The following is a 26,765-nucleotide window of genomic DNA, read 5'->3' on the forward strand; positions in this document are numbered from 1 at the left end:
TTCGAATGTGGAAAAGCTAACACTTCCATAATCCATAGGTGTTTCTCTCAGACTCTTATATTTTTCAAATGAAGATGTTGAATTCTACACTCAAGTCAGATTTAAGAAATATTTGTGATGATTTATCAGTGTTATTTTCTTCCGCTACTGACTAATCCCATTAGATAAGGAATTAACATAGTAGGATCTCAAGTATCTTGAACTGGAAATCCAAACAATAACTTCAGAAACATTTTTAAGAGAAAGCTGTTTGGGAGCAACAGCAAAGAGCATGAGAACTATAGCAGCTAAATCAGAAATGAAGTGTCTTAAGCAAGACCCAAAGTCAGTCTCAACAAAAAAAAGACCCAAAATTGTTCCTACATTTAAATTAAAAAATACTGTAAGACAAGAGACATAGGAAAAATCTTAGAAGAACAAAGACAAATTGGAAGATTTTTGCAGTGAATGCAACCCAATGAATTTTATATGTATGTATGCATGTCTGATTTGTACAAATAAAGAGGTTTCTATGGAAAAATGAATAAAGTATATTTGAAAAATGCTTTAAAACAGGAAGATGTAGAAATGGTCATTAAATATCCAAAAATTTCTGACCTTCGCTAATTAAATAATTGCAAATTCTTATTTCAGAGAAAACATCTTTCACCTATTACATTCACAGATTTTAGAAAGAATGGAAACATGGTTGCTACTGACATGGGAAAAGTGTTTGGTGGGACTAGAAATTGATACACTTAAAGGGCCTTTAAGCAAATCTATCAGAAAGAACATATGTCTTGATCCAACAATTCTATTTCTTCGAAACTTATGTTAGGAACCAACTTGGAGAGTATAATAGAAAGCATAATGATATAATATTATTTATAGTATTAAAAATTGGAAATGACCCAAATGTTGAAAAAATTTGGCTATATAACTTATGGGTACATGTTTAATATAGAATGCAATACAGCTCTTAAAAATAACGCATGTATTTAATGTAACAAATAACTGATATAATTTTTTAAAAGTTACTGATAATTATGCAGGCATGAAAACATTTTTTAAAAGAAAAAGAAGGGAAAAAGACATGTATTTGCAATCGCTAAACAAAAAAGTTAAGGTGAGGTAGCCAGTTGTCGCTGCATTTCAATTTTTTGGAAATTTACATCTTTTTTATGTGTACCTATATTTTCTAACTTTTCTATTTATTCTTTTTTTTAAATTTGCTTTAATTAGTTGCACAGGACAGTACAATGACCTTGACATATCATGCATTTGAATCAGATGGCATATAGTATCTCATTTTTCTGAGTATACAGGTTGCAGAATCACATTGGTCATGCATTCACATATATACACACAGTATTAATAATGTCTGTTTTATTCTACTATCCTTCCTATCTCCCCAATCCTTCCCCTAATCTAGGGTAACGCTATTCTTCTTTTTTTTTTTTTTTCTATTCATTCTTTGTGGAATGAAGAAAGTAAAATATAATAAAAAGATTAAGAATAAAGTTAACATTTAGCATTGTAATTTCACTGCTAATAACTTTTCTAAGCAAATAACAGAAGCTCTGAAAAAGACTTTCATGCATTGATATTTATTAAAATGTTACTTAAAACAGAGAAAATATGGAGGAAAACCTAAATGCCCAATCAGAAGTGGTTAAATAAACCATATTTTTGCCAGACAATGAGATGAGAATGTTTATTTATATTAAGAAAATACTATGCAAAGGAATAAGTGGAAGAAAGTGAGATCTGAATTATGAAGAACAACAAAAACAACATATATAATGGGGCAAAAAAGATGGGTAAGCACACACACACACACACACATACACACACACATACACACACACACACACACACACACACACACAACCTACCAACACCATCTAAAGATACCCATACACACGTTAAGGCAGACCAAATCTACTTGGTGAGGATTATGAATGGTTATGTGTTTTTATATGTGATTGTATTTTCTAAATTCTCCACATGGAATACTTATCACTAGTTTAAAATATCCCAAATCACATTTAATGCTCCTAAATCCTGGCATAGGGTAAATGATGTTGATAAGAAAAAGTACATCATTGGACAAACACACTGCAGATAAATAGCTATGCTTTTATCTACCCATAACACCCATATGAAAATATGTTCTCTGCGCTCTGGCTGGACTGCTTTCATGTTCTCTCTCCTCCAGTTTAATTTTAGCACAGACTGTTTATTAAAAATTAATTCCTAGGCCAGGCATGATAATCCATGCCTATAATCCCAGTGGCTTGGGAGACTGAGGCAGAAGAATCATGAGTTCAAAGCTATCCTCAACAACTTAGGGAGGCCATAAGCGACTTAGTCTCTGTCTCTAAATAAAACAAAAAGGACTGGGGATGTGGCTCAGTTAAGCACCTTTGGGTTCTGTCTCCAGTACCCCCACCAAATTGGCTCCTACATGCATTCTCATGGAGGATTAAGCGAATGTTTCTCCATAAGTACCACCTTGCCGTGATCATACATGTGTACTTACTAAAACATCAAGTGAACAATAAAGACTGCTATGGCTAACTGGGATTCAGGGGTTCCCTGAGAGCATTTTTCTAATACCAGAGGAACAGATAGTGTGGAAACCTCTATGGTGCAAAGATTGAGTTAAAGAATTTATTTCTTAGATCAAATTTTTTTTTTCTTCAAAAATGTGTTTAACTTGTATTTCCCTAATGATTTCTGGTATTAACACTATGAAAATCACCTTCCCTTCACACCTGTTAAGATCGCCATTACAAAGAAAGAAGGGAGAAAGATGTGCTGGCCAATATTGAATGAAGATTGCATTTTAGCGCCACCTAATTATGCAATGTTATATAGTTTTCAACATGTTCTTGAAATACTGGTTATTTTATTACAAAGCAAACCCTCATTATTTTTGAGAAACTATTTCCATTTTTTACTAAAATTCTTTATTAGAGGAAAATTTTATTACACTAGAATTAAAATGTGTTTTCTTCTAGACTATAATGAACAGAAGTCTTTCAACTGTTGCTATTTCTTAGGCAAACATCTACAAAAATATCTTTCAATTGGATAAATCATATACAAAATTGGAAAGTGAGAAAAGAAAACAAATTACTAAGGTTTTATCCTTTTCAGGAATAAATGAATATTTACTTATTTCCCTTGTTTCCATCCAGTTACTTTTTGAACTGGGAGTTTTTAAAATCATAGGCTAAGGATTTAAATGGTAATTTTTAAAAAATATTTTTAAGATGGACACAATATCTTTATTTTATTTATTTTTATGTAGTGCTGGGGATCGAACCCAGGGCCTCACATGTGTGAGGCAAGTGCTACACCACTAAGCCACAGCCCCAGCCCTTAAGTGATAATTTTAAACAAAACTGTTTTGGAAATTCAAAATTTCTTATTTTATGAGTGTTGTTTGTGTTTTATGTTTTATTTTTTGTTTTTTTCACAGTGCTGGGGACCAAATCTAAGCCCTCATGCATGCTAGGCAAACACTCTACCCCTGATCTACATCCCCAGCACTTTGAGACCATTTTATGTAAAATAATAATAATTGTTTATGCATGTATGACATAGAAAAATAGATTTATTACATTCTCACATTCAGAATTCAATTAAATAAAGTAAGCAATTTTCCAAATAAATGTAAAGGAATATATATTTAAGTTGATATTAACAATGGCTATTTATATCTACTTAAGCATGTGATACTTTATTACAAATAAACCCAAAGTAATTGTACTCTGTTTCGAGACACAGTGTCTGCTCAGCAGTGTGGACCTCCAACTGTTTTGCTCTGCTGTCATTGAAGGTCTGGGAAGGCTGTAGGTTAAGACAATATTTAAAGAAATGGCAACTTTTCTTATGGTTATAAATAGACAAAATTGAAATGTTTTTCCTAGCATACATAATCAAATATATGATATGTTCAAACAACATCAAAATATTTTCTGCAAGAAAGCTTTTCTCTGATGTTGGATATGTAGGTAATTTTTGTCTTTCATATTATATATTTTCCAAATTGTTGTGTCTTATTTTTATAAAAGTAAAAGGAAACTACTTTGTCTTTTGTCTCAAACTTTTTTCTCATATCTGAGAAAATTACTATTTTTCATAAGATGATTTTTATTTAAATTGCCCTGGAAGTGTATCCAAATGTTCCTTCTAATTGACTAAGAATTGTTTTTAGATACAAAATTGTACATCCTACCATTTTTTCCTGTCTATGCAATATGTATTGTACATGGAGTATAGAGTATATATATTTTTTTATTACTCTGGCAACTTCTAGTTAGTGATCCAGGTACAACTTCTATCTTTTCTGAAGATTTTTTAATGATCAATATTCCCTTTTTGAAAGGGTGTGTGGCTTCAAAATCCTGTTCAAACTATAGCTCAGGAACATGGATCATATCCAATGAACTCCCCCTCCTACACATTTACTTTGTTGTGGATTGTTACCTCTAAGTTTTGCCAAAGGAGAGTTAACTGATACTAAATCCTAGTAAAGATCATGTAAAATACTCTAAAAGAACAAATTTTACCTGAATTAACAACTGATATCTAGGCCTTGCTGACCAGTGCTGTTTCCTTTCCAGAATACAGTGCCTGTGCCCCAACATGCATTGATTTTGGGGACAGTTGCTGTCTGATCCACTCAGGCCCTTGAGTTTTACTGGACATGTTAAGCACACAGATGTCTACTGCCCAGACATGTTAAGCACACAGATGTCTACTGCCACCATACCATTTCAGGGTTGCTGTATTTATCATGGGATTTGCAGTTTGCAAACATTATGCACTTTTTGTCTCAACTGACTATATATTTCACAGCACTGACCTCCTCATTTCTCTGCTCTGGAGTAGATTGAGTCTGAAGTGTGGTCTGATGTTGATGGCAGGACACTTCACAACCACAATTCAGGCCTTGCTGGGTCCCAGAAAATTGTTCTCTTTCACTCCCCAACCTCTTCTTGAAAGATGCAAATGGATGCCAGAGAGTAACAAAAGCATTCACATCCCAGGAACTATCCCAGAAAGTGTTCAGCATTTCCTGACAACTGTACATGTGATTTTTTTTTAATGTTATAGTTAAAGGAGTGGGCTGTTTAATTAGTATTTGAAAGTTGTGGAAATCTGGGATAGAAAAGAGAATCTCCATCAGGGGAACACACGAATTATCTGCTGATCCCTAGTGATAAGCTCAGGCTGCATATTTGTATAGTGCTTTATATTTCCCACAGTATTTTTATACATTCAAGTTCATTTTTTACTTTTCTACCCACCTATGAGAGTCAGAAAGTCTGATTTTATTTCAACTGAAACTCAGAATATTGGTATAAGAGAGGATTAGTTCTGAGTAGAAACATTGCCTGTTTTGCTCACATTCTAACCCCCGATGCCTAAAGGTGTGCCTGGAGTGTGTTCAACTTCCCCTAGATCTCTGTTGAATGAACAGATGAGAGGGAAAATATACAAGCTTTCACAAACAGGATTCACATCCCCTGACTCCTATTCACCGGCGATTCACACTTCTGGTTCAGTTTATTTCTTTATACCACTATATAATTCTTAGAATGACTGCTTGAACAAACAAACAACAAAAGGAAATAGTATTTGTTTTCCAAGTTTTACTTGAAAAGTTTTCAGTCCTATAAGTATAGTCTTGGTTGTGTGTTGGTACGTGGTTATTAATACGATAGTCCCTCTTATTCATGGGAGATATGTTCCAAGATTCTCAGTGAATAGAATCTGTCTATATTTGTCTATCTATATTTGTCTCCACTAATATTAGTGAATCCTATTAAAAAATGTCTCTTTCTATACATACATACCTATGACAATTTTTGATTTATAAATTGGTCATGGCAAGACATAAGAAGCAATAACTTATAATAAAATAGAACTATTATAGCAATATACTACAGTAAAAATGTATGCTTAGGAGCCATTATGTTTATTTTATTTTATTTTTTAATTTTTGGGGACCATTATTATGTAAAATAAGAGTTACTGGAATATAAGCACTGTGATACTACAATAGTCGATTTGATAATCCAGGTGGCTACTGATGGCTGTCAGAGGGATAGCCTATACAGCATGGATACGCTGAATGAGGATGATTCATGTCCTGGGTGGGATGAAATGGACTGTATGACATTTCATCATGTTGCTCCTAACAGCACATAATTAAAAACTTACGTATTGTTGGACTGGGGATATGGCTCAAGTGGTAGCGCTCTCGCCTGGCATGCGCGGGGTGCTGGGTTCCATCCTCAGCACCACATAAAAATAAAGTAAAAATGTTGTGTCCACCGAAAACTAAAAAATAAATATTAAATCTCTCTCTCTCTCTCTCTTTCTCTCTCTCTTTCTCTCTCTCTCTCTCTCTCTCTCTCTCTCCTTTTAAAAAAAACAACTTATGTATTTTTTATTTTCATACAATATTTTTGTATTCCCAATATTGCAAATGTGTACTAAGGTCTTCAGTTACTGGGTGAAGGGTTTTGTGTGTGGAATCCTACTCGCAGGTCCCGAGGGCTGGATCCTCGTCCTCTTCACCCCAGGTGGCTTGTTATGATGTGAACTGAGGAGTCCCCATCAAGTGTGAGGCTTGCTGAGAAGAGTTAACACAGGCGGTGCCATTTATTTCAACTCCAGAATAAACTCTCCAGGAGGCAGCAGTGTGGTTCCCAAGCTGAGTGGTTTAGAAGGGGCATGTTCCACATTTGCCTTTGGTGGCACTTGCTCTTCCCCCTTCTCATGAGCCCTGCAGTTCTTTATGACCAGTTTATACTGATCCAGTTTAAAGAGTTTGTGGGTAGGAGGGGTTGTTGGTTAACATTCCTTCATGTATTTATTGTCTCTTTCCTACTGAATTGAATGACTCACACATGACCCTGAGTGGTCCTTGTTTTGCTTCAGGTTAAACAACATGCCTTTCATGACTTTGAACATGTGAATAGGGGTTGTGTGTTGCAGAGACTGCATACATTGCACATGAACAAACTTTTGTGTGAAGTAGTCAATCAAATTGCAATGTAAAGTTTATTTTTCTTTTATATGTAAATCATAAAAATAGTCACCTATTTTTTTCTACACGCCTGTGGATTGTACAATTCAGTTTACACATGGAAAAAATCATAAGCATTTGGATTTTTAATTTTCAAAGGTGTGTAGGAAAATATATCTTTTTATTCCTATTGTGACACCTCTTTTCTAAATTGGCTGAAGTTTTATAAGTCAGGTGAATATATACCAGAAATTTTATGATCACTCATAAAGTTTGTGAGGGTCTCTGAATATGGCTATTACAGTATCTTATGTTCGACAAATTGAATCCCAATCTTATTTAACATTTTGAGGAAATATACCAATGGAATTCTTAAGTATTTTCCTCTACTGTGGTTTATAAGTGCTGGAGTTATACTCTAGGAGTTTGAATTTGTAAATCCAGTGACACTAATTTATGTTCAAAGAAGATGTGTAAATCTTTGGAAAAAATAGCTCAAGGCTAAAATTTAAGCTTTCCACTTAAAAAATAAGAATTTTGTATTTCACTTGACCATGAATAACTGAAATGACAGAAAGCAAAAATTCAGATAAATGGAGACTACTATATTCCAAATTCTTGCTTTATTAAAATCTGTGGATAGCCATGGATTTGATGATATCAATGGAGGTTTAAAGATATCAAACTGAAGTAAAAATTTGGTGTTGGAGATACATTAAAAATGACCAACTTTTGTAGATAAATCAACTATCAAAGATATAAAAGCCTGTGGCCTCTGAATGTACTACTTGTCTAACTCACGCTTACCTGAACATTGCCAATGTATCCTTTATTTGTGTTTTAAAAAGTCGTGAGCAGTGGTTATTTATGACTAATAAAATCCAATGCTGCTGTTTAAGACGACAGAACTTCAGCATCCAAGCGCAAGCTTTGTGTCGTTAGTATTTGACTCAGAAGAAATGATGAAGAACATATTCAGAAATAATAGGAAATTCTTTCTCATGTTGAAGCCACCGAGAAGAGACCTTGTTATCAGTGTCGTTCACTGGCTCCAGACTGAGCAGGACGCACTTGTAAGCCAAGAATTGACTGAGCTGTTAGAACCGAGAACAGTTTGATGACAGATACCTAGAGATGGTGACTAGTTCTCCTCTAAAGAGCAGCCCTAACATCCTAAAATGGCCCGTTGAACAAAGTGGGAAAGATCTGATGAAAAATGTGAGAAAAATAAGGCTATAAATGTAGCAATAAGAGTGGCTGGATGTGGAACATTTTTCCATATTCCAGAGCCAACTGCTATTGTAAATTATGAAAGTTCCTCGTTCCTGAGATGGAGAGGCCAGGGCTTCATGAAGCTCTTTTGCGCTTTCCCACGGATTGCTTATAGATCTTTTCATCATTCTGACAAGTAGTAAAAGTGATAGCTCTTTTGTGGCCTTAATAATAAATTTTTGTAAAACTCTTAAAAAAAGCATCTTCTGCCTAAAATAAAGGGAAATGATGATGACAGTTTTTCCATGTTTTGTGGTTTTAAAATACTTTAATGTGTTATATATAAAAGTGTTTCATTTGCTCTCTTCTCTCTTCATTAAGAAAGAGCTTCTTAGAGCAGCACCAATAAAAGTTAACTTGAAAAGAAATACTTCTGCTGTTCTTTCTGATAAAGTCAGACATGGATTTAATAAATAAGTTTGGACAACTTAAATTAAAAATAAGAGTGTTTATTCTCCTTAATTATTTCAATTAATAACAAAAGGAAATTAGTCAGATTCTGGATACAACCCAGCAGAAGAGAACCACCTTTTGTGTCCACAAATGTCATTAACAAGTTCACGATATTTATCAATGGAAAACACATCTGAGATAGTATTTGAGCCTATTTTATTCCATGAAGTACTTAAATCCTTTCATGAAATATTATGTAAATTATGAATTGCTAAACTGTACATTGTACATATTTCTAAATAAATGGGTGTAAGTGTGAATAGGACTTGGATATAGACTTCTTTTACATGCATCTGATTTTTTTCAGCAATATTACATTTATTCTTGATTTGAAATATCGTATTTGGTAAATTCTTGCAAATGCATTCTGTACAAATGAATACGATTTTCCCACTTCTCTAAATCATACATTTGAATTATTTATGCTTTTCAAGTTACTCAAATATTTAATGACTGAAAAATCATAACCTTTTTGTTTTTAATCTCAGAGCTTCTTTAATTCAATAATCCCAAAGCCAAGTACATGGTGATGCCAGCCCAGGTCTCCCATGAGGTTTCAGGCCAGCTTCTTGGCCAGGGATGCTGTCATCTGAAAGCTTAACTGGAGCAGAAGGGTATATTTATTTCTCAGAAAAGTCATAAGATGACTTTTGGCCTAAGACCTCTGTTCCTTCCTGATGTTTGCTGGAGGCCTCAGTTTCTTGCCTGCAGGGTCATCCCCATAAGACTTCTCAAGAAGTCTAGAGAAAGAATGAGAAGAAAGTTACATTATTTTTTATGACATAGACTTTCTAAGTCTCACATTTTCTCTTTAACATTGTTCATTAGAAATGCAACCTACCCTTAATGAGAAAAGAATTAGACCCTAGTACTGGAAGACAGGGAGATCAAAAAATTTTTGAGCCTTTTTAAGCACTATCACATTGTACACAATAACTACATAATAACCTAGGATCTCTTTCTTCAGTATCGACTAACGTTAATTTCTAAATAAAACTGCTGCCCTCTGGAATGTTAGAATACAACTTAAAAATCACATCTGAAAATTAATTAAAGGAAATTGAGTGCACTTACCTACTTTTCCTGATTTTTACATATTGAAGTTAGAAATATAAAATTTAAAAAAAGTATATACCTCTGTTCTAGAAAAGAAGAGGGTTCTAACACAGGCCAATAGTCGAAGATAAAATTTGGGAGCTGGAACAACACAACATTTAAATAACTAAATGAAGTATGGCTGAAAAGATGGATCTGATGCAACAGGAAGCCATCCTTAGTGAAGACATTGAGTAGAGGCCAGTTGGAGCAAAGATATCAATTGCGCAGAGGAACACAGGTCAGCTGCATTTCAGTCTTTCCTTCCTATAGTATTCAAAGACTACTGAACAGTATGTGATAGTTGGGAAATATATAACATTATTATATGAAACAAATACCTCAAATATTATGAGATATTTGGGGAAATTATAAGTATGAAATATTTTTAAAAAGAGAAGAAACAGAATTTATCCTACAGGAAAGGAGATAATTTTGGCAATTCTTCAAAAATTTTGTAGTAAAAAATCATTCAGAGACTCTGCTCCAATACCTGGCTGGAAATGGAAGTGTAAAGAATTTTGTAAATAAAAATAAAATCTCTAAATTCATTATGAATAGTATCAACTATTGGATGAGGAAAATATTTTAATGGGAGAAGAAGCCCAGGACAAGGAAATGAGAGGAAGAAAAAAAAAATCACGACTTACTTTTAAAAATGCAACAAACGATTTGTTCTGACCAAAAGAAGTTTCAAGATCCAAGCCAAGATAGAAGTCAAATGGACATTGAAAGCGAGCAATTGGACTTCCCACAGAGTTCCTGTTAAACTTCTGAGGCATCTGGCTGCCTGCATTAAGAAGATGGCTTTGAGAGGCCAGCCCTTTCTGCTCAGTTTATCTAGGGAGTCTGACCTTCCAATGAGGTATTGTCGGAAACTCATAATGATCATACCCCTTAGAATGAGGCAGAAGAAGTAATTCTCTAATAAATCGCAACTCAGTTTTGTCTTTAAGGAGAGGTGAATTTCTTTTTTAGAGAACGTCACATAGAGTAACGTAAGATCACAGATGGCCCTTATTCTACCTTCCACTGGTTCGGTTAGAAGAAACTGGTCAGTCTTAGCTGGTAACTGACTTGTGGAAGAGGAAGGACCCACAGAGAATTTTTGACCTGATTTTGCTTTGAAATTTTCTGCCTATTCCTATAGAAACTCCCTATTTCTGTATACTGGCTTTTTACTGCGTAGTTGTCATTAAAATACACCACTTCTTGTCCCACGGTAAACTAAATGGGTCTGGAAAAGTGTTGTTGGAAATCTACAAAATTAGACAATTTCAGTAATGGTGTCTGGTATTTTAAATTGAGAAAAACGGAAAGAGATTCTATTATTATGGCTCTGAAGAATACATAATTCCTCAAGAAACCTCATAAAAATGAATTCAGAGTGTGTCATCCCTAAGATGGAACAAAAGGAAGGGGAGAGGGAAATAGAGGAAAGTGTTTGATAGATCATTTTCAATCTCAGAAAATGTAATAAAGAGCATCAAAATTGGAGCTAAAGGGAAAATGCAAGAGCTTTATGAAAACAATTATTTAGTTGTCCTTTTTTTTTCCTTTAACTTTTTAAAAGATATTTGTACCATTAGGGCTAGTTCTTAATAATTCATGGAAAACAATGAGATTGGTGGTAAATATTTTTTGTCAACATAAAACACAGAAATGTGTGCTTAGAGTTGAAGCCATAAAAATCGTATGCATTTATTTGGTTCTTGTTTTAAAAAATATAATTTACTTCTTTCTTGCTTTTTTTTTTCCTCTCTTGTATAATGTGAGTCAGCACTGTGAGAGGTAAAAGAAGTCTGAATGCAATGAATGTTGTCCACATGGTGGGTTCTTTTTTTATAGCAGCCAAACTCATTCGAATACTTCATTTTGATTGTATTTCATTCTATGAGGAGGAAGTTGATAACCTAGGGGATATCCGGAGGGCAAGATATTGTACTAGGCTCTACAAAAGATCTCATGTGACAAACAGGTGAAAGAACTGAGGTTTCTGAATCTAAAAACAGAATTATGTAAACTGTTTTTAGCTATTTAAAGACTCCCCCCCTTTTCCTCATTTTGTAGGATGTGAAGTAAATTTGGGCAGAAAAATAGATTGGAATTAATTAATGTGAATTTAAGAGGGCAAAACTGGGAGCAAGAGACTCTTATGAAGCAGATTTAGACTCAAGATAAAAAAGATTTAAGAATTGGAAAAATGTCACAGTGGAGATGCCCGTGGGACACTGTGTCCCCATCAATTTAGATCAAAGGCAGACCATCATTTGTCAGAAATCGCTGGAGGAAGATTTCTCATTCTAGAAAGGACTTTGGGTAAAAATTATTCCATGGGTTCTTTAAAACCCACAGGCATTAGGGAGGTCCTTCAAGTCAGTCTTTCTCGCCTTAGGAGAAGTATAGTGGCCATAGAGGAAGCACAGTGGACAACTAGAGTGACCAAAGAAAATGGGATTCTTATTAAAAATAAAAACAGGGCTGGGGATGTGGCTCAAGTGGTAACAAGCTCGCCTGGCATACGTGGGGCACTGGGTTCGATCCTCAGCACCACATAAAAATAAAATAAAAGATGTGTCCACTGAAAAACTGAAAAATAAACATTAAAAAATTCTCTTTCTCTCCTTTTAAAAAAAAATAAAAAACAAACAAAAAAACACTAAAAGTAACAGAAGTCTCATGTGTAAAGGTAAAGATATGATTTAGATATGATTTAAAGCTAAAAAAATGTTGAGAGTTTATTTACATGAATATCAGGAGATTAAACCAACAAAGTTCATGTCCAATGTTTTCCTTACATCAGCTGACTGCCCAGACTCACTGCCTGCTCTAAATGCACCAGCCAGCTGCCTTGAACTCTCCAAAATTTCATACCCTAATGTTCCATATATTGGCATGATTTTTTTTTCACTTGCAAATGTCCAATTCCTACTTACTCTTTGAGACCTAGTTCAAATACTCATATCCTCGTAAGATATTCCTGATTTCCTGGATGGAAATAATCTTCCCTCTAAATTCCAAAAGCATTTTATATGTCTTTAATGTCACTGAAATTCTTTACAAACACATCCTAGTTCACTTCCTCAATTCCTACAAGCAAGAGCCAGCCAGCTGTGATGATTTCCCATAAGGTCTGCAGTATGGTAGGGGCTTTATGAATGCCTGCTAAGTGTATGACTCAATAAATTGATGTTCACTTTGCCTATCTAACAGTTTCTGGAGATGCCATTAGGTCCCAAGGATGGTCCAGCCTGCTATTCTGTTTGCATACAGCTAACACAGGGATTCTAGCTAGGAGTGTCCTAGATCTGTGAGCCAGTTACAGAACTGCCCCAACTGGCCTCCATCCCTCATGCAGACTGCTTTTTATTCCTCTCCTTTCTCTCATCTTTGTTTGAAGACATATCTCAGCACCGCCCACAGAGGCTGTTGAGATGTATATTTGCAAATGGGACTCAGAAGCATCCTAAGAGAACACCCTCAGTGAAGGAGGGAGACAGGCTTGATAAGTGTAAGCCTATTAAAAGGTTGTGAGTAAATTAGTAGGGGGAGAGGACTTCTGAATTTGGATGGTGTCTGTCAACTGGATTGGCATTCCAAATAACCAGGGACTAGATCCTATGAAAACAGAGAACTGTAAACAGAAACTGAACAGTTTCATTAATTTCACTGGAGTCTCTTGCCGCAGTCTGGCTGGGCACAATTTAGGAGCCACTTGTCAAAAGAAACTAACTTTATTTTTAGAACCACACACGCCAAACAAAACAGCTCCTCAGGAAAAAACCCTCAGAGCCCAATTGCCACCACCGGCTTCCCACAAGCCACACTCCCCAATCCAGCCTCTTCCTCCCACAATCCGCCTGCTCTTGAGGCCGATTGGCTGGGTCGCATGGGCGGAGCTAAAAAAGTCCCCCAGACTGCCAGCTGATGGTCTCTAACAGCACCACCGTCTCTACTCTCATCAGCAAAGATGTTGTTCCACAGCCATCTCATCTTCTTAGGTCCTGCAGTTGATGGTAACTTGGACTGGAGCACCACCAGTGCCCACAGGAACAGACATTTGTGTGATATATCTGTGAATTCTGAGGAATGTCACAGGGTCACTGTATGCCACTTTGAGGACATGTTGTTAGATGCATTAAGAACCACTGACATTAGGTTGATACTCTAAAGGGGACCCAACCTATGCTCCTGGGCTGGTGATGTATGGGCTTACTTGGGTTTCATATATTACCTGTGTATTACCCAACATACTGAGCAACACCAAAAGAATTACACACACACACACACACACACACACACACACACACACACAGACTATACTTTTGACTTCTCACCTTCAAGACATTCCTTAATAATCATTTAAACCACTTGTGTAAAAAAAAGATCAAAAAACACATAGTCCGGTTCTTCCTAGAGCCTGTACACCTTAAAATGTATCTACCCTCTATAACACCACTTTGTTGCCTGAGTAAACGTAGAATAATGTCTTTCTTTTACAAGTGCAGCAGAGTATAAATAATTCAACACTAAAGTCTGATGCACTTCTAACAGAGTTTTTATTCTGTATCCAATATCTCACTAAATGTACAAGCAGGTGGAATAATTTATAGCTGTATTATCTTATAAGTGCTGTCCTAGGTAACTCCAAAGAGCCATTGCTGACAAGTTGGATGGAATTGATATTCCACTGAAAGACTTTTGGGGTAACAGAGGGCCTGAGACAAGTATAAAAATCCGGGGCTGGGTAATGGCATCTCTGGTTATTGCTGGTAGTACTATTGAGTAAAAGTCATGTTCTCATTCTAGCTTTTGATACTGGTTCTCTCTGGGCCTTCCAAAAAGAGCCAGTTGGTACTAATAACATAGAAAAGGCATAAACATTTCTGAGAATTGAATATTAGTTCTGAAATGGGTTTTTTGCACCTGGAATAATAGTTAAGATCTACTGTTTGGTCTGCATTCAATGTTTGGGACCCAGAAAGGACCATTACAACCAGTTATAGGTAAGATATAATAGAAAGAGTCTGCCATTAAGGTAGAGTAATGCCTCTCCTAGTACTTCTCCCCAGTAGTGGAGTAACCGTAGACCTCATAGAAACCGACTAAAGGGCATCTTGCTGACATTTAGCTCCTGAATACTAACTGTGTCGGGCCCAGGAGCTTGAATTTCTAACAAGCTCTCAGGTGATGCTCTTGCTGGATCAAGGACAGCAAATTGAGTAGCAAGGATCTAATAAGATAACAGCTTGCCAAACCAAGAAACTTGGGAATTTTTCAGTGACAAAACAAACTACACTAAAATTTTAAGCTGAGATGTTTCTCAGCTTAATTAATTATGTTTACAAGATTAACTCATGTTTGAGGAAGATGAAGATGAAGGTTTGTGCCAAGTAAAGGATTGTGATGGATACAATGTACATACCAGGAACTTAAAATGTCCTGCAACGAGATTACTATCTTTTAACTGGCAAAAGACATTGAACATTTATATTTTATTGTAATCCAGACATATGAACTATCCATGGATTCAAATAACTGCGGGTAAACTTTTTTTATAGGTCTTGGTTCTGACCTTTGTGTCCTTGCCTCCCTTTTTCATTATTTCCAGGGGTTCTCCACAATGTCACCTCTATTCAGGAACTATTCCTTGGTGTTTTTGATTTTAGTTTCCTGTTGCTATCTACTTAAGCAAAGCCATTTGAGGGTAAGGAAGGTCTTTGCCTTGTGTTCTGTGGCTCACTGCCTTCTCACTGGGCTGGCTTCTAGTGGACAGAGCTTCAGGATGCTGGTGCAAATATTAGGACATGCTATTACAGGGATTCTTTATGGCCTACCCAGGGGGCTTTTCTTCTATGCAGAAGAACATCCAGCCATGTAACACCACTTCCTGTGCCCCGCCCCATGCCCTCTAATCCAATACACTCCCCCACAGAGAAGATATGTGGCTTAACTGACTCATGCATTAGGAAGGGAAAAATACCACGTAAGGTCTAGCTTCTTTCTTTTCCATTTCCCTAGAATGGTGGTTCTTGAAGTGTGGACTTTGAATCGGCACATTAGCATCACCTGGAACTTGTTAGAAATGCCAATTACTGAACCTGCCCAAACCTACAGATTCAGAAACTTGGGGGTGCAGTGGCAAGTGAGATCTAGCATCCGTGATTCAAATGCCCATTCCAGGTGGAGTCTGGGGCAATAGTCCTCAAACAGAGGGCATAAGAATCATCCTACAGCTTCTGATTCTGGAGACAGGATGGCTATTCTTCAGGGTAGGAGCATCCTCTGGTACCCCAGGAGGTAAGGTGTTGCTGTCCTTAAGATTATCATAAAAGCATTGTCTACTTATTCTTCCTATAGCAAGCAGATATGTTCATCCAAAAAAATCAAATATTTTTTAATTTTATGATGATGATGATAATCATGATTTTATTACAGTAGTAGGGATTAAACCCAGGGCACTTTACCACAGAACTATGTTCCTAGAATTCTTAACTACTACTACCTCTTCTTCTTCTTCTTCTTCTCCTCCTCCTCCTTCTTCTTCTTCTTTAATTTTAGACTAGTTTTTGCTAAGTTCCTTAGGACTTCAATAAGTTGCTGAGGCTGGCCTCAAACTTTGGATTCTCCTGCCTCAGCCTCCTAAGTCACTGGGATTATAAGTGTGTGCCATCTTGCCCAGCAAAAAGAAAATAAATAAAGAAAGAAAAGAATAAAAAAGAATTTTTAACCAAAATAGTACAGCATGTCAGTATCAATATGTACTCCCAAGAATAACAAACACAATTTGTGGGAAAAATTATGTGACTATTGAGAAGTAAGAACACTCTGATCTAGCTGAGAATTTGTAACCAGGTAGGAATGGGATGCTTAGTTTGAAAAATAACTAAGAACTTTTCTTTAGTGGAAAGAATTTAAGTGGGTTTAACATTAAGTTTAAGCTCATGGTCTTAAAGAAACTGATTTCTGAATTTATTCTACTCTTCAATCAGCTGTGATTATTTGTTAGGGTCTGTAAACAAGTCAGGATGGCGCCTGGCATTTTGTCAGAGGGAGTAGTTTGTGAAGTAATGCCAGCGAGCCATTAAGTGTGGAGATTCCTGATTGGTTGACTGCTGTATCTAGTTTATGTTAATTAAGATAAGCGGCGTGGAATGTATATATACCCCTCCTGTCCTACAATAAACGGCTCCCACTCCTGCTGTATCAATCTACATAAGTTGTTCGTCACCCCCTAGTTATTTTGCTGCAGCCAGGCTGCGGCAATTATTTACTACAGAAACAATCTAAACAGGTTCTACTGGAGAGATGGTGAGAAAGAAGACCTGATAAAAGTGTATCTCTTGGGCACAAGCACTACACAGGCCTCGCTTGGGCAGCCTTTGCAATAGCTCATAGACTCAGAGTCTGCTTGCTTTGGTAAAAAATGAGCCTCAAGAAGAGATTTAATTTATTTATACTTTTTTCATTAATAAATTCCATACTTTAAAAAAATATGTACTAACAGTCAAGTTCTGAGGCTATAAACAAAATACTTTGAAGATATTTAGCTACATATATGAAAGTATTTGTTGATATTTTCATTAGCTATCATGTGTGTTTGTGTATGTGTATGTGTGTGTGTGTGTGTGTGTGTGAGAGAGAGAGAGAGAGAGAGAGAGAGAGAGAGAGAGAAAGAGAGAGAAATTGACAAAATTATTTTACTTGGGGGTCAGAAAATTATATTCTACCGTGATGCAAAATCTCTTTCTGATCTTCTCTTGTCCTCCTACTCCTGTTTTCCTTTGTCCCCTAAAGACAAGACACAGACACTAGAATTTCATCCCTGCAAGGACGGTGGTCATGGAAAACTGAACCATTTTCCCAAAGCAAGCCCAAGAACTTGAAAGTATTACTTTAACTTTCCTCCACCTTTCTGTGTTGGAGCTGGTTCATTAAGAAACTCTCTAACCTCCTTTGTCTATAGTTGGTCCTAAGATCCTCATTCCAAAGCAATCCTGAATTATACTAGAGAGGAAAGAATGCCACAGAGAGACCAAGAAGAGTCTGAACAGTCAGGACCTGCTGGGTGCTTCTCTCAACCTATTTCCAGTAGGTCACACACTCTTTGCCCAGTCATATTCCATGCAATGGTCCATGCTTCACCTAACCTGAGCATAGGAATAGATAGTTCACTCCAGGTTTTTTGGTCTTCAGTCTGAAGGTTCTTATGGTATGTAAAACTATGATCAAAATAAATATATTAGGCTTTTCTCTTGTTAATCTGCCCCCTTTCTTTTTTAGGAGTATCAACCATAACATTTCATAATGACCAGGAAAAGTGTTGGGAGTCGCCCCGGCTCTAAAGACTAACTTCCCCATCCCCGAGAAGAGCCGTCCAATGGTGAGCCCTACTGGCTCACATGATCCTTACCCACCTGTTAGGGTCCGTACACAAGTCAAGATGGCGCCTGGCATTTTGCCAGAGGGAGTGGTTTGAGAAGTAACGCCAGTGAGCCATTAAGATGATAGAGATTCCTTAATGACTGACTGCTGTGTCTAGATTATGTCAATTAAGTTAAGCTGTGTGTAATCATTAAAATGATGAGGATTACTTATTGGTTGACTGCTGTATCTAGTTTATGTTAATTAAGATAAACTGTGTGTAATTAGTTAAGTATATATACCTCTGCTGTCCTACAATAAAGCGGCTCCCGCTATATCAACCTTCACAAGTTGCTTGTCACTCACCCCCTGGTTATTTTGTTGCAGCCAGACTGCGGCATCCACCAATCAGACTATCCTTGCTGGCTCACATGATCCTTACCCACCAATCAGACTAGCTCTGCTGACTCACATGATCCTTACCCACCAATAAGAAAGCACCCCATGCCAACTGTCAAACTGTTCAACCATTAAACTGTCATAACTGTCAAACCACCTCCCGGCTCTATAAATATGCAGAACTTGTTCCTCAATAAATGGGCATTTTCTCCAATGGCAAGCCTTGTTTGGTCTTTCAAAAAGGACCTTCCTTTCTTCCCCTACAACAAAATATCCAGGATCCTCACATAGAGTACTCTTTGTTCTGTTTTTGAACTGCCTTTCTTCACCTCCCCAAATAGCTTCTTGTTCCGTGCAACTAATTATTTTATTCTAAAGTAAAAGTTCCTTTTGAACAGTAGATTATAGGTGACATTATTCCTTGAAGCTTTTGTAGTGATTTAAGTGGTGCCCCCTCCAAAAGATATATCGGGACAGAACCAGTGGATATGAACGTGTTTGGAAAAATGGGTCTTTTCAGATATAATAAAGTTAAAGATGCTGAGATGAGATCATCCTGGCTTATCGAGGTGGGCTCTAAGTCCAATGACAAATGTCCTTATAAGACGAGGAGAGAACAGGGGGAGGATGGCCATATGGGTGAAGATGAAGGCAGAAATTGGAGTAAGGCTGACACAAACCAAGGAACACTTAGAGCTCCCAGAATCTGGAAGAGGCAAGGAAGTCTCCCCCGATGGAGACTTCAGAGAGTGTACAGCCCTGCAATACCTTGACTTTGGGCTTGTGCCTTACAGTGTTGTGAGAAAATAAATTTTTATTGTTTTAAGTCAGTATGTTTGTAATGCTTTGCTACAGCAGCCCTAGAAAACTAACATGGCCACTATCAATTCATTTGGAAAATTACTTTCCTTGGTAACTCTAAACCACATGGGTCATCTTCCTTTATTCTAATCTCCTGATCAATGAAGACTGTTTTTAGTTGAAACTGATTCTGTTAAAATGCTTGCCAGCAAAGCATCTTTGAAGAAGAGATTGAAGTAATGGGGGAAACTTTGTTAGTTTTAATGAGCATGCAATTGCCACCCACCCAGGACAAAAATAATTAAATAAATTGAAGAGCCAGGTGCAGTGGCGCATGCCTGTCATCTCAGCAGCTTGGGAGGCTGAGGCAGGAGGATAGAGTTCAAAGCCAGCCTCAACCAAGGCAAGGTGTGAAGCAACTCAGTGAGACCCTGTCTCTAAATAAAATACAAAACAGTGCCAGGGATGTGACACAGTGGTTGAGTGCCCCTGAGTTCAATCCCCCATACAAAATAAATAAATAAATGAAATAAAAGAAAAGAAAAAAAGAAAGACCTATTCAGTTCTTTGTAATTACATTTGTAATTGATTTTATTCTACTATTAACCTTTGAGGTGACTCTGTATTTTTTAACTTATTCATGCTAATTTCTTACAGGACCTCTGTGAAGATTATAAAATGAGAATGTACTCTACCTAGAGTTAGACTTGCCTCCTGTTTTTATCTTTGGGTGCCATTAACTTCCAGGGGTATTTTGCTGCTCCTGGCAATTGCTTGCTTTCTGCAGTTGTAATTACAGACAGTATATTTGTTTCTAACAACTTGAATCTTGGTGCGTTTCCTTTTGGGGAGGGGGTTGCTAAAAAATATGGCTCTGTAGAAAACCTCCCTACTAGATCATGTTTGTGAACAATTCTTTTTATAATTGTCTTTTATTTATTTCTTTATAAAGTGAAAGAAAGCAAAAAAGCAATTGATTTTTCCCCTAAATGTCATTTTCACAGTGTAGTATGCTATATAATTAAAAATTTATCACAATGAGTGGATTCAGGTTGAAATTTTAATTGCACCTTTAGCTAGCCAGCTTTGGAAGTAAGCATATATCAAGGATTTAAAATGCAAAAGCAAATTTACAATTTAGCATGACTCTTGCCACATGGTGCTTGGACATGCCAATGACAGAACTTCAGAGATTCAGAGCTCCATCTTCTAAGAAGGAATGCTTTGATTGAATGGCCCTTGCTTTTTAGAACTATGGGAAAGTTGTACATAGAGCACACACATAGAGTTCCTGTTGCTCTCATAATTTCATTTTAGGAGCAAAAATAATAAGTATATGTTGCATGTAGATATTTCTGCATTGAATGAAACATGGCTTATTAATCTGAGGTGCATTCTAGATGGTTCACTCAGGTAAAATTTTTCTCAAAATACAACTGGAAATAGGACACTCCATTGAGAGTTTTTAAGCAGGTCACGTAACTGGAATTTCCTCAGGACTTTAAACGACTATTTACTTTTGAGGTGTTTCCAACAATAATCTCAGCTAATTTTTCTTGCACTGGTAGGAAATTTAGAAGTTTCTTGAGTCTGATTTTTAAAAATGGGTAAAAAATTCTTGCTCTTTTATTTCTGCTTCAAATTTCTTAATCAGAGCCACTTGGCTAGCCAGGAATCTGAGTGGCTTCTCTCACCAGGATTGCCAAGGCTGTCTTGTAACACCCAAGATGATAATGAATCACAATTCCTTTCTGTCACTTCTAGTTGATGAGTGTTTTCTTAGTCAGTAACTCTCTTCTAAGTGCCCTCTGATTTATTTGGTAAAATTGTTCTACATGATAGAAGTGATATTAATTATTTCTTTTTTTAATACATATTTTTAGTTGTAGATAAACACAATACCTTTATTTATTTTATGTGGTGCTGAGGATCAAACCCAGTGCCTCACGTGTTCGAGGCAAGATTTTTACCACTGAGCCACAACCCCAGCCCGATATTAATTATTTCTGTGACTAAGGCAGAGCCATTTCTTGCCAGATAGAAAAGTGGTAGGAGTGCCTAAAATTACTGTTCATAAGTAAGGGGGGCAGAAATCAACTCCAGGGATCTAAGTAGAATTTGTGTTTCTCTGAATATGTAATCACTAACACTGCTAACACTGAATCTATCTGTAGTATAGAAAGACCATAGATAACAAGTAAGTTTTAGTCTACCTTGTATTTAAATGAAGATTATCTGTTAGATCTTAGAAGGAATTTAGTACAATTCAACTCATTGTAATAAACATTAAAAGTTGAATATGTTTTCAGGAGCACTCTCTTTGTCTAGTAGGACAAAGAGAAATTTAAAAAACTGAATGCCAAGTAGAATATAGCAGGTGCTTTCACCTGAAAGGAAGAAACTGGTTTAGAAGAGGACTGGGTGTTGGACAAGATTATTACAAATAGATGGCTCAGGAAAGATAAAAAGCAACTCAAAGAGAAGACATAGAAGACCTAAAACTATCAAAGTACTAATATAAAACAGGGGGGAAGCACTATGGCTCTGGTCTAGTCAATGGTCCATGATTATTTTGATATGGTCCCCCAAAGTGAAGTCAACAGAAGCTTAAATAGATAAATAGAAATCACATCAAAGTAAAAAGGTTCTCTATGATGAAACAACAGAGGAAATAGACAATCCATAGAATGAAAGAAAATATTTGCAAGCCACATACTTGTTAAGGGATTAATATTCAAAACATACAAGGAACTCAACTCAATATCATGAAAACAAATAATCCTATTTAAAATCAGGCAAAGGGCCTGAATAAATATTTGTTAAAGAGAGATATACAAAAGGCCAGCAATTCCATGAAAACATGCTCAACATCACCAACTACTAGGGAGATGTAGATATATCACCTCATTCCAGGTAGAATGGTATTATCAAAAAGATGAAAGAGATGCTTTGCCTAGGACATGAAGAAAAGAGAATACTTGCAGTCTCAGTGTGGATGTAAATTAGTATGGTCCTTATGGAAAACAGCATGGAAAGTCTTCAGAAAAACTTGATACACATCTGAGTATATATCCAAGGGAATTAATCAGTATGTCAAAGAGATATCTGCATTCCCATGATCACTGGAGCATTATTCAAAATAATAAAGATATGGAATCAGCCAAAGTATCCATCAATGGATGAATGAATAAAGGAAATGTAGCACATATAGGCAATGCAATACTATTGAACCTTAAAAAACAGGGAATCTGTCATTTGTGACAGCAAAGCTGAATTGGAGAACATTATGCTAAGTGAAATAAGTCAGACAAAGTTAAACTTACAGATGTAGATAGTAGAAAGGTGATTACCAGAGAGTGGGAGAAGGAGAGAAAGGGTCAAAAGTTATAGTTAGGTGGGAATAAAAAGGCTTTGAGATATATGGCACAGATGGGTAAATATAGTTAAGGTATATTTCAAAACAATTACAGTCTCATCCCTCAAAATGGTATGGTAATAGATATATTAATTAGTTTGATCTAGTCACTCCACATTGGATACATATCCTAATATATCACATTGTGCTCCCTAAAAGTATATAAAGTCATGACTTTTCAATTAAAATGATACTAATGAAAGAAAGAAAGTCTTGGTGAAGGAGGTGATATTTGAGTTTTAGCATAAGAGGGTGGTTAGGATTTTGGCAGGTAATACCAAATGAGAAAGATTCTCTGGAATTCCACACAACAGGCTGAAAAATCGCAGTGAAACCAGGAGAAAAGAACATTTCCAGACTTGGAGGAATGCTTTCAATCTTTTGTAGCTGAGGAAGCGTAAAATTTGTACAGATCAGCTCCAAGGTCCCAGGGATGTCCTCAATTCCCACAGTCCACGACTAGTAAAGTGACTTCATGAACTATATGTCTGACCAAATAATTCTGTTGGCTCTTTCCTCTTTGGACTATTGCAGTTACAGTAATTCTCTACCCTGAGGGATTTTGGTTCACTTTGAAAAAGACCTATCACAGATATGATGTTGAGGGGAGCTGAAAGGATCAATTACTTAACTAACTAGAAAACTTCCAAATATAGGAAATCATTTTTAGAAGATAGTTGGAGCCATTATCATAATTTCTATAACCCGAAATGATATTTATAGTGAGGAAGAAGCAGTTCTCTAAAATGCCTGCCTTATTAATTCTGATAAAGTTAAGGTTATTTTTTTTTGAAACTATTTTTACAAGTTGGCCAATACTTTGCCAGGGATCTCATTTTACCTTTTTTTTTGTGTGTACTTATGGGAATATCGTGAAGAATTGTATAACTATTATTTAAAATATATCTAAATAGAACAATGCCCATCTGTTGAACTTTATAGTGAGTTGTTCTTTAATTCTCTTCTTAGATCCATCTTTGAGGATCCACTAACTTGTTAGGCAATACATTCTCATAAAAGAAGCACCAAGGAAGGAAACCAGACCAGTGATGTTGCTCCTATCATGCTGTGATTTGGGGCAAGGAACAGGTTTCTTGTGTATCACTTTATTATCAATATTTTTCCCTTTATACATAAAAGGGTAGATATTATGTAACACCTGTCATGTTTTCTCACAGAGGTGGAGTGGGAATAAAAGAAGATAAATAAAACATTTTGATTAGTGTAACAGCTCTTCAATAAATTCCTTTTGATCCGCTAAGGATCCAGAAAGTTATAGAGAGGAGTCTACAAATAAATGCATGGCTTTATCCTGAGCCTTTGCCATTGTGTCTGATGTGGTGTAGATTTTTGATAATTTAAAGAATGAGAAATTTGAGCAAGAGTTTTATAAATCACTGTTGTCTAGAAATCAGGCTACCTTCAATTCCAAACCATAAAATATAATCATAGACCTTTTTTTATGAGGAACATTTTTAAAGTCATTAAATAAAGGTCAGAATACCAATATAATACTTTAGATTTTAGAAAAGGTTTGTGAGTTAGCCAATGGTTATAAATCTCCTTGGAGATGCATGTCTTAACAGCTTTGCTGCCATAATTGCTATTTATACACTGTGTGTCTTTAGTAAGTCACATAAATACTTTTTATTATGGGATTCTTTTTGACTTATGATTGACTATTTCTTTATTCCTTTCTATGGTCTCTGTCTTTTTTTTTCTCCTTCTGGTTTCTTATATCTGAACTACCTGTACTCTTTTCTGAAGTACAAGAGTACTTGTACTTTATAACTGTACTTTATAACAGTACTTTATAACTGTCATTTATGAGTCATCATGGTGCATGCATCAGACGTGATGAGACTGTCTATTACTTGCTTTGGGTAGAGAAAATGAAGCTAAAGAGAAGTTGTCTTAGGAACTACCATAGAGATGCCTGAGCCAAAATTTCAGGGTGTTTTTAACCCTACCCAAAACTGTGCCTATACTTTCACTTTAGCAGAATTTGCAAAACTTTTAAAAATCATTGAATACCCAGCGATTTGCATAATGCCCAACAGGTAATAGAAGTGGGTATGAGATAAGATAGAAGAAATGGAAAAGATAAATAGGAAGGAGATAAAAGGAAGGAAAATGAGACTACATTCTGAAAGCCGTGTGCTAAAGTCCTTCATACCTTCACTTTCAAAGCCAGTAATTTTCAAGGCCTATTACTTCACAAGCATCTTGTCCCCAGGTCTGTCATTTCCAAATTTTTGAGAAATCTCTAAGTATTCACTCATAATGTTAAAGTTATCAGAAATTCACTGACTTATGAAGATTGCTCAGTGCAATATACTAACACATGTGATTTGGGGATAGATTGAGCAAAGAGAGATACAATTTGAAAAATAAAAACACATAATAGAGAGTAAATTCCAAATGTTATGTATTGGTCAGATTGTTACAGGAATGGGGCAATTCTGGGAAATTGAGACAGAATGAAGCCCCCGCCCCCTCCTTCAAACCCTGATTCTTGTAAACAAGTGAAAAGGTTTCAGACATGTTACTTGGAGTAACAGGCATGAGAAGGGATGGGGAAAGAGAAAAGGGACACTCAAGGGAGAGAGTGAGTCCTGATGGAGAGGGATATTGTGCCTCTCCTGCACTTCAGTTTTATTGGGGGATCCCAGACAACTTTCCAGAAAGCTTGGCCCAGGTCCACCTTTGACTGTGGACTGACAGCAGGATAACATCAATCAGACTTTCAAGTTTTCACTGCCATGACAACTCAAGGTCACTTTGGCCCATGACGACCGATTCTAATTGGATTCTTAACTGTTAATTCTCCCCTAATTCTGAGATGTGTGTGAAAAGAGTCACAAAATCTCTCCCTTCAGGTAATTTGGGTTCCTTTCATTGACATTTCAGGCCTGCATTTCTCCTGCAGATAACAGGTAGTTTGCTGAGGAATGTGACATATCCTGTCCACTTAAGCCTGGTGGGGTTGCAGGTTTGTTGCCTCTTGAAAAAGAAAGCATGTGGTAGTCAACACCATGGGCCCATTTTGTAGAATTATTCCCTTAACATCCTGTGTTCCCACCATGCACATCTGTCTATCCCCTATCAAGATAATGGAGACAATGTTAAGGATCCTGAGAACAGCCAAACCTCCATAAGTCATCTTGTGAATACCTGGTGGCTGTATTCCCATATGCTCACTCCTCACCAAGTTTCCTTTGAAAGACAAGAAGAGCCTGAAACCCCAAAGGTGTGTCTTATTCTCAAGATAGTTCACCTTCTCCCTTTTCTGTGGGCTTCTTTCTTTCCTGAATGAATCTTTTTTATATCCCTGACACATCTGAAACCTGATTTCTGTGACATTTGTCAAAACCCCATTGTCCTGAGTTGAGGTCCCTTCCTCTAGGGTCTCCTCATATCCCCTCTGCTCATGGCTAAAGCAAAGGAAGGCAGGATTGTGGGTAACTTAAACAAATTAAGACAACATGCCCAATCTCCCAGGTATAATACAGGTCAAGAGTGCTGGTAGCCAACTGCTCTTTAGAAGATGAAGGTGCTTTTGATACAGGTACAGGGACTGGATTAGTCAGGGTTCTCTTGAGGAACAGAATCAACAGAAAGTATGATTATATAAAGGGGATTTATTAGGCTGGCTTACACAACCAGAAGTTGGATAGTCCGCAGTGGCTGTCTGCAGGCTGGAGAGCTGCAAGAACAAGTGGCTCTGTAGTCCAAGAGGCTGAAGCCTCAGAACAAGAGGGATGGATCAACAGTACTACCCTAGTTCGAGACTAAAGGCTTCTGGAGAATCACTGTCAGAGTCTGCATGTGGGATACATGGACTCATCCCAGTTGGTTTTTCAGTGACTCTGGAAGTGAGCACAAGTGTGTCACTGAAAAACCAAACCCTGGTTACACCTGAAAGTTATCACACCATCT

The 26,765-nt window shown here is 36.6% G+C and overlaps 1 protein-coding gene across 3 annotated transcripts in view; it reads right to left on the minus strand.

Annotated features, from left to right (window-relative positions):
- Positions 1 to 8,937: 8,937 nt before the first annotated feature.
- Positions 8,938 to 26,765, minus strand: part of LOC143381360 (uncharacterized) — a 127,420-nt gene continuing 109,592 nt past the window's right edge. For all 3 annotated transcript variants that reach the window (XR_013088805.1, XM_076834924.1, XM_076834926.1), the window contains one exon: positions 8,938 to 9,492. Coding sequence is in view for 1 of the 3 variants with exons in the window: in XM_076834924.1 (XP_076691039.1) it covers positions 9,408 to 9,492 (85 nt within the window). In the remaining 2 variants the exon portion in view is untranslated. The remainder of the gene's footprint in view (positions 9,493 to 26,765) is intronic.

The sequence above is a fragment of the Callospermophilus lateralis genome, chromosome 15, assembly GCF_048772815.1.
Source record: "Callospermophilus lateralis isolate mCalLat2 chromosome 15, mCalLat2.hap1, whole genome shotgun sequence".
Lineage (NCBI taxonomy): Eukaryota > Metazoa > Chordata > Mammalia > Rodentia > Sciuridae > Callospermophilus > Callospermophilus lateralis.